Source organism: Echinops telfairi, unplaced genomic scaffold (genome assembly GCF_000313985.2).
Source record: "Echinops telfairi isolate 266 unplaced genomic scaffold, ASM31398v2 ScPeMD7_2;HRSCAF=8, whole genome shotgun sequence".
In the NCBI taxonomy this organism is placed as follows: domain Eukaryota; kingdom Metazoa; phylum Chordata; class Mammalia; order Afrosoricida; family Tenrecidae; genus Echinops; species Echinops telfairi.
In genome coordinates this window covers 75,820,092-75,827,968 of record NW_022103898.1, presented here as the reverse complement: position 1 = coordinate 75,827,968, position 7,877 = coordinate 75,820,092, and the positions used below count along the sequence as shown (strand labels likewise).

Sequence of the window (7,877 nt, the reverse complement as noted above, 5' to 3'; positions counted from 1 at the left end):
GGGAGTGTGTGTCAGGGAGGCTTTTTCCTCAAGCAGACATCCTTCAGCCTCTTATTTAGGGGTTTGGTCAACAGCCCCATAGGTAGCTACGCCACAGGCTCACCGTTTTCTTGAAGGGGGTGAGGGAGGGTTTGGGACGACTCTTGCTAATGCCCCATCTCTTGTTTTCTTCCTCTAAAACTGGATTTTCAATTATGGATCTCTGCAGGAAACGCCACAGACATCAATGACAACAGGTACACCAGTCCCCACTGCCCTCGGGTGGTCTGAGTGGGGTTAGAAGATATGGCTACAATGACTGCATTTCCCCTTCCTTAAAGGTTCCCTGGGTCCGTGGGGTTGGGGATGTGGGAGGAGAGAAAGCCTGTCCCTTGTCACTGTGTCCTTTCCAGGAGAGCTGAGTCATCCCCTGCCTTGGGAAATGTCTTCATCCATGTCCTTCTGTGGCTTCTCCCTGTTCTGGTTTTGGAGTGCGGGGGGAAATGCCATACAGATGTGATGACTTGGATTTCTCTCCCACTTTGGGGGAACTTTGTGACCTTGGACAAGTCAGCGCCTTCTCTCTGGCCTCGATGTTGCCTGTGTTCCCACCAAACAAGAACCACGAGCCCTTTTTGCTCTCGCGGGAATGCTTCTAGCGCCGGGAACCCTCCAGGGACGCTTCCCTTTCTCGAGCTGAGCAGACCATGCCGTCTGACTGTGGCCATCTCTTCCTTCCCCTCCAGGAGTGACCTGCCATGCGGCTATGAGGCTGAGGACCCGGCCAAGCTTTTCCCTCTCCACCAAGAGACTGCCGCCAGCTAATCTCCCAGGCCCACGGCTGCATACCTGCACTTTCAGGTAGCTTCAGGCCGCTTCCTCAGACGAGCCTCAGGTTGCTTCCTTTCTCATCCTTCAGCCTCTTTGATCCTTTTTTTAAAAAACCACGTCAAAAAGGTCTTCTTACCCCTCACCTCCTGCTCTCCCCTCCTCCAAGCTATATCTGTGATGCGCTGTGTCCTCTGGACAATGCCTTCCTTCCCCTTCTTAGACACTTTACTGCAGTAACCGCAGTACTATCTTGCTGCCACTAGAGGTCACTGTCACTTATAAACCGTGAGCAGGACAGAATGTGGCGATTAGGGGCCCTTGGGAGATCATCCCAGTCCTGTCTCTACCCTGAGGGCCGGGTCTTTTCTGATGGAAGAACGCTTCCCTGTGAGACCCGTTTCCTGCCTGCTGCATAGCATAGTATGTTCCACCAGTAGTAAGCTTGAGTAAGGGCCCCTGGCAGCTTCACCTTTTGTCCCAGCCTAGCCTCAATGTTAGCACTCCCTTCCCATCATGCTCCGTGGAGGTGGGGTGCAGCCTTCTCCCCACCTCCCAGCCCCTTCCTTCCTTCTCCACCTCTGCCCCTTGGCCCTCTCCCCAGCAATGCAGGCTCGTCCAGGTCCTGCAGTCACCAGCGTCTTCACTGAGGTTGCTGTAGGGCCCAGAACTGGGCACCGGGATCCTGTTGTGTTGCCTACTGTGGGTTCTTGGGGAATGAGAAAGAGGAGCATGTGGCCAGTGTCTGAGCTGGGCTGCGTCCTCTCCGGGAATTTGCCCAGGATAGCAGGCTGGGCACACAGCAGAAAGGCAGGAGGAGCAGAGAAGCCCGGAGGAGGAGGAGGAGGGAGCTCTTAGGGAGGGGCTGGCGATGGGTATCTCTGTGTTGGTGTCAAAGAAACAGGACCACAAGCCAAAGCCTGTACAGATCCGACCCTGTTCCTTTGGAGCCAACAGCGCAGTGGCTGGGCTGCAAGACGGCGCCTCACACACTCTTTCTCTTTCTTCCCCAGTTTCTAAGAGGGACTGAGGCCTCTCCTCTCAGCATGCTGCAAACCCGTGGTCTCTGATACTAACTCCCTCCCCAACCTTGTTGTCTGACTGTACTATGTTTGATGTCTCCTCTTCCTTACTCTGTATCTAGCTATCAAAGCTGCTGCTCCGTCTCCCCTCTCTGTCCCACTCTCCAGGTATCTGATGATGTATCTAGCGATTTCTAAGCATAGTCTACCCTCCTATTGGGGAAATAGGGAGGAGGGTGAATGTTTCTCCTTTTTCTCTCATATATTCGTCTCTCACACGACGTGGTGGCAATCACTGAGTAGAGGTCATGGAGATGATTAAAAACAAACAAAACAGGAGCTAGAGGGCTCTGCTCCTCGCGCTCTTACACACACACACACACACACACACATACACACACACACAAAGCCTTAAGCAGAATGTCTTGCATCCTAAGAAGACACAAAGATAGGCTCTTCCGCCCTCCCTTCTCGCACAGAGCACAGGGAGGGGTCCGTTGGAAGAACTTAGCGCTTAGATGTGTAATTTTCTCCATACACCCAGCTGAGCGAGTCCAGGGGCTTAGCTCTGGAATGAGTTGGCCTTTTGCCTCCCTCATCTGTTCTCCTCTGAACTGAGAACATGGCCCCTCCGCTCTCTCATCCAATCTCCTCTGACACCTTTTACCCCACAGCTTGCAGCCAGAACCCAGAGTTGATTCAAAATAGTCTCAAAAATTGGTGGAGGCAGCCCCCTCCCAATAGTCTGTCAGCTGGTTTGCTCAACTGTCTGGGGTGATGGTTATAGGTGCGTGTAGTCTGAAGGATCGGTTCCTTGGGTTTAGCCAGGAACCGCCTTGGTCAGCTTCTTGTTGCCCAGGGCCCTCTGGCGGAGGACGGGGCCCGATTCCTTTCTCGGTCCCTCCCTTCTCCACCGCTCCGTCGGGGCTTCCAGTTCCTAGCAAACATTGATCATTTGATGCCTTCCTTTCAAGCAGGGGCCTGATTTTCCCCAATCTACCTTTTTTTTTTTTTTGTGGCCCACAGAGTTTCTTCTATACTGCTCCCATCTGGTAGTAAGTGCACTTTAAAGAAAGGGGCAGGGCAGCCTCTCCAGAGGTGAAGGAGCTCTTCCACTCACTAGCTCAGCCCCGGGGCCCCTGCACCAGAGGGGACTGATGCTTTGGTCGCAGAGTCCTCTCCGTCCACTTGGTGCTCAAGTGGTTTCCCAGGGAGGAGAATGGATATCGCTAGCCAGCCCAATCAGGAAAGCCTTGTGTCCAGCTAGCCAGTCCTATTTGCTGCAGAAGACAGGATCCCCAAGCCACCAGGCACCCAACACCTAGATTCTTCTACGTCAGGAAAGAATGTTCGTGTGCGTGCCAGCTGGTAAAATACGGGCTTTCTTGGTGTGTGACACCTACAGGCGGAAAGTCCCTGTGCCCTTTTCCTGTTGGAACCCTTTTAGCAATTAGGGTGAAAATAACAGTGGGTGTGAATACACTGATCCACCATTGAGTCACTTGCTTAGAGGCATATCAACAAAAGGGACTTCAACTAACATTAGCCACCAGGGCACTCAAAAACCCAGTGGGTTTTATGTAATCATGCCAGCAAAGGATTCTTTTGCAGAAGAAAAAACATACGGAAATGTGAAGGTGTAGGGCCGGTGAGGAGAGAGGTGACACCGAGGGGCAGCCTTCTCTTTCACAAGTTGTAAGGGAAATAGAATTCATTTCCTCAACCACGAAACGGCACACACACAGACCCTGCACCACAAGCTTCATAATGCACCCCCCTCACCCCCCTCACCCTCGAGGCATTCCTTCCAGAGAGCCAGGGTCACAAGGGACACCTGGCCTGCCCACTCACATCTGCCAAAATGTTGCATGCCAGCGTGTTAGACACACTAAACCACACAAACCCCACTGTGTATTTACTTGATGTATATAAATACCTTTAAAATAAAATTCAATGATGACTGTACAGTGTTGTAAATCTGCTTTATCGCCACCCTCCTCTCCCTTCTTTGTAGGCAATGGCATTTAGCCACGCAATGCATAGCCTTCCAGATGTTTTTCTACACATGTATTCACCTGGGGCTTTTTTTTTTCCTTAGCAATATGTCTTGGAGCTCTTCTCATGTTAATAAATGTATTTATCTCATTAAAACTTTTCCATTTGTTTTTCCTGAAGTGGATTTGCTGACATCTAGGTTAGTTGTCATTTTTAAGGCAAACGTTCTCTAGTTGTGTCCTTCATTTCCCACCCAGACCATCATCGCAGCTCCAGCATCCACTCCTGCCCTCTCCAGGGCCTCTCTCCATCTCCTCCTGGCCGGTTCCTCAGTTCTCCCAGCCCCAATTCATCTACACAGTCACCCTTCCACACCCATCCCATCGTAGAGCAGCAGTCTCTTTGCCCCTTCCTCAGAGCTTCTGTAGTGAATGCAGAAGATCGCACAACCACGGAGGAAAAAAGGGCAACTCAAAACTAAGGCATGCTGATGGCCAGATGGCTAAGTGCTTGAATGCTAATGCACAAACCCACTAGTAGCTTCTTGAGAATAAAGATCTAGAGATTTGCCCTATTGAGATTCCAGCCTAGGAGACCCGAGTAACAGTCCCAGAGGGTCACCAAGAGTCAGAACCGACCCCATGTCACACAACAAAAACCAAGACCCGGCATTTCCAACCAGGCCCTCAGTGCTGCTCACCATTCCTTCCAGATGCCCTGTGGGGGAAACCATCCAGCCCCTCACACTGTCACGGACCCGGTCGGCACAATTGTATGGTTATGATATATAAAGATTTTAGTAAAGTCAGAGAGAATACGAAAAGAGAAAATAAAGGAGTCAGACACATTTCATGGTAGCATGCTCACCTGGACCGCCATGATCTCACCAGCCAGGTCTGCGCGCAGCTCGGGCGGCGGAGAGTGGAGAAGAGAGCGATTTATTTCTAACCAGGGCTTATATATCTTTGGGGGGCATGCAATCCCCATTACAGGTAAAGACATACGTCACAGGAAGGGGTTGTACTGTAGGTAATACAGCAAGGGGGGGATGTCCATCTAGGGGTATACACGCTATAGGAAGAGGAGGGATTAAAGAGACGTGTGACATGAAGGGTGGATCCTAGATTCATGATGGTGGCCTACCCTTGATTGTCCTTGAGTTGGAGACTTGATTTATCTGAGCCTTTCAGGGAACGCAATCCACTGTCCTACCAGCAGGGAGTGAGCCCCCCATGGCAAGGCAGAAAATAGGGTCTGGATGGCTGGAGTCTTCAGGGAGATAACTTGACAATCATTTACCATTAGTTGCAAGCAGTGCTCTAGGTCTGACATATATTTGGGGGAGAGAAACGGGGTTTTATATCCCACAATGCCCCTGTTTCATTTCCTCTCCCACTTTCCGGAGCAACCGGACTCACCCTCACTCCCTACCTTCTCCTCCTAGGCAACAACTTTTTCTTCTGCTGGAAAGGGAAAATTAAAGTGAATGAGCACCCAATTCTTCATCCTGCCCCCACATGGACCCTAAGCCCAAACCTGCCGTGAGTCAATTCTCACTCATAAGAAGACCCTATAGGACAATACAGGAGCCCTGGTGGTATAGTGTTATGAGTTTGGTGGTGATCCACATGGTCGGCAGTTTGAAACCACCAGCAGCTCCTTGGGAGAAAGACTGGGCCTTCTACTCCCGTAAACAGTTACAGTCTCAGAGCCCACAGGAGGCCGCTATGAGTCAGCACTGACTTGATGGCAGAGAGTTTGGTTTTGGTATAGGACCAAGGAGAACTGCTCCTTAAGTTTTTGCAGGAGTAGACAGTCTTGTTCTTCCCTTTTTTTGAAGCAACCAGTGGGCTTGAACTATCAACTATCAACCTCGTGAGTTAACCCAGTGCTTAACTCACACCTACACAATTACCTATATTTGCACATATCCTTTCCTTTCTCCCTTCTGACAGGTGATATAACTTCCCCTTCTCTGCCTAAAAGCTCAAGTGAGTCAGTCCCCTTTTAGAGCCTTCATTCTGGATACTTGTACAGAACTCCAATATCTTAAGTAACTAAGAGTGGGTCCGATTTGGGCAATTCACCTTTTCTGTGTCTGTAAATTACTTTCCTGTCTTACCTATTTTCTTACAACCAAGCTTACAATCCTGAAAAAGTTCCAAACTTTCCATTCCCACTGTGTTAGACCAGGTTACAATTTGAGAAACAGAACAAGCTTTCTATCAATTATATATCAAGAAGGGATCCCAGCCCAGCCTATGCAAGTCCCTAAGTCCGATACTAGTCCACAAGTCCCTCTTCAGACTCACGCAGCCACAGGCAGTGATGCAGAATGCAGGAAGCTCCCAGGCTGGTGGGGACCCAAGGTCAGTGGAAACCTGGCCGGGCACCAGCAGCCCTCGCCCTGCCCTCAGGGTCAGTGGTAGAGTCCCAGGGAGCAGAAGCTGAAGGGGCAGAGAGGGAGGTGCCTAGTCCCCCCCGCCCCCCCTGCCCTCCCCTCTCATTGCCCTTTAGAAGGCCACATCCCTAAGGAGGCATCATCAGGCTGTGACTTGATTGACAGGTTGAATTCCACCCCTACACTTTTTGTCAACTTCAATCATCTAACAACCGCACCTCCCATTCATTACTAAGCCCACCTTGACCTGGCTTTTGTTCTTCGAAACTGTTTTCCCAAAGGTCATTAGTTACTTTATATACAACGGACTTTTCTCTGTCCTGGTCCTGCCTCACCTCTGTGACATCTGACACGATCAACATTCCTTCCTTCCCTGAAACCCGACTCCCTTGGTGTTTGTGACCCTGCTAGCCTCTTGCTCTTAGGTCATCCCCTCCCTTAAGTACTGCTTTCTCGCTTGGCCTCTCCTGTGTCACTCTATGACATGACGTCACCCCGGCCCACAGAGTCCACATCAATCTTTCCATCACTTTCTCCAGTCTGGCCCGCTTTGCTGAGCAATAAGAACATCCATCCAGTTGTCCTCAGGCACCTCAAACGTGTTCCTAGTAACAATAATAATGTTGCAAACAAACATCTTTCCCCAAAAACCTGCTGTTCATTTCATCCCACCTTAGCCAGAAGCCTAGAATTCATACCCAATGCCTCCTGTTCCCTCAAGCCCCACCCCCACTAAGCACTTTCCAAATCAACACCAAATGGTATCTTTATGTCATCTTCTTGCCACCCCAACAGCCAATGATCCATCAACTTGTGCCTGGACTTTTGCAGCCTACCTGTCCCTCCAGAGTAATGCCCGAGTAGTTCTTCTAGGATAAAATAACTGGCCCCAACCTGTTTCTGACGCATAGTGACCCTAGAAGGCAAGGTAGAACGACCCCAGTGGGTTTCCAAGACTGTAACTGTCCACAGGAGTAGAAAGCCTCATCTTTCCCCACAGAGCGGCTGGTAGTTTCAAACTGCTGACCTTGTGGCTAGCAGTCCGCTATGTCACCAGGGCTCCCTAGTTCTTCTAGAAGCTCAGTCAGTTATGTTGAAACCCCAAAGGGGTCATCGGACTTCTTCCCAGGTCCAGCTTTACTTTGTTTAGGCTATTCACCTTCTCCCATCAAGTCCACTCCGATTCGCGGCGACCCCCCAACAGAGTAGAACTGTTCTGTAGGGTTACTGAGACAACTCTGTATACGCAGGGGCACCTTTGTCTTTCTCCTGGGAGCTGAGAGGTGGATTTGAACTGCTAACCCTAGGATAACAGTCCCATGCTTAACCCGCTGCACCCCCGGGAATCTTTCAGGTGAATCGGACTCGTTATTTCTTTGCCTCCATACATTTTGTGCATAGTGGTACCTTACAACAAACAAAAAACGCTCTCCCACAGTCCTGAGCTGCACTGGGCCTTTCAGAGCCTGCTGTTGGAGGCCTTCCTCTGCGGGCGTGTTACTGGCATCACGGCACACAGCTCTGCGGCACACTCCTCTCCCATGCCGCGTTCTCTTTGGGTCAACCAGAGCTGAGGCTCCCCAACTCCTCAACCGCAGGAACGACCTTGTCTGCTGTTTCGACCCAAGAAGGGCCATCAGCACCTAGAACAA

The 7,877-nt window shown here is 50.7% G+C and overlaps 1 protein-coding gene across 3 annotated transcripts in view; it reads left to right on the top strand.

The window, feature by feature from the left end:
• KIF5A (kinesin family member 5A) overlaps positions 1-2,034 on the top strand; it is a 34,233-nt gene extending 32,199 nt beyond the window's left edge. For all 3 annotated transcript variants that reach the window (XM_004700515.4, XM_045290455.1, XM_045290471.1), the window contains 3 exons: positions 209-236; positions 726-840; positions 1,821-2,034. In XM_004700515.4, coding sequence (XP_004700572.1) covers positions 209-236; positions 726-804 — 107 coding nt within the window. In that variant the 3' untranslated portion in view covers positions 805-840; positions 1,821-2,034. The remainder of the gene's footprint in view (positions 1-208; positions 237-725; positions 841-1,820) is intronic.
• Positions 2,035-7,877: the final 5,843 nt, after the last annotated feature.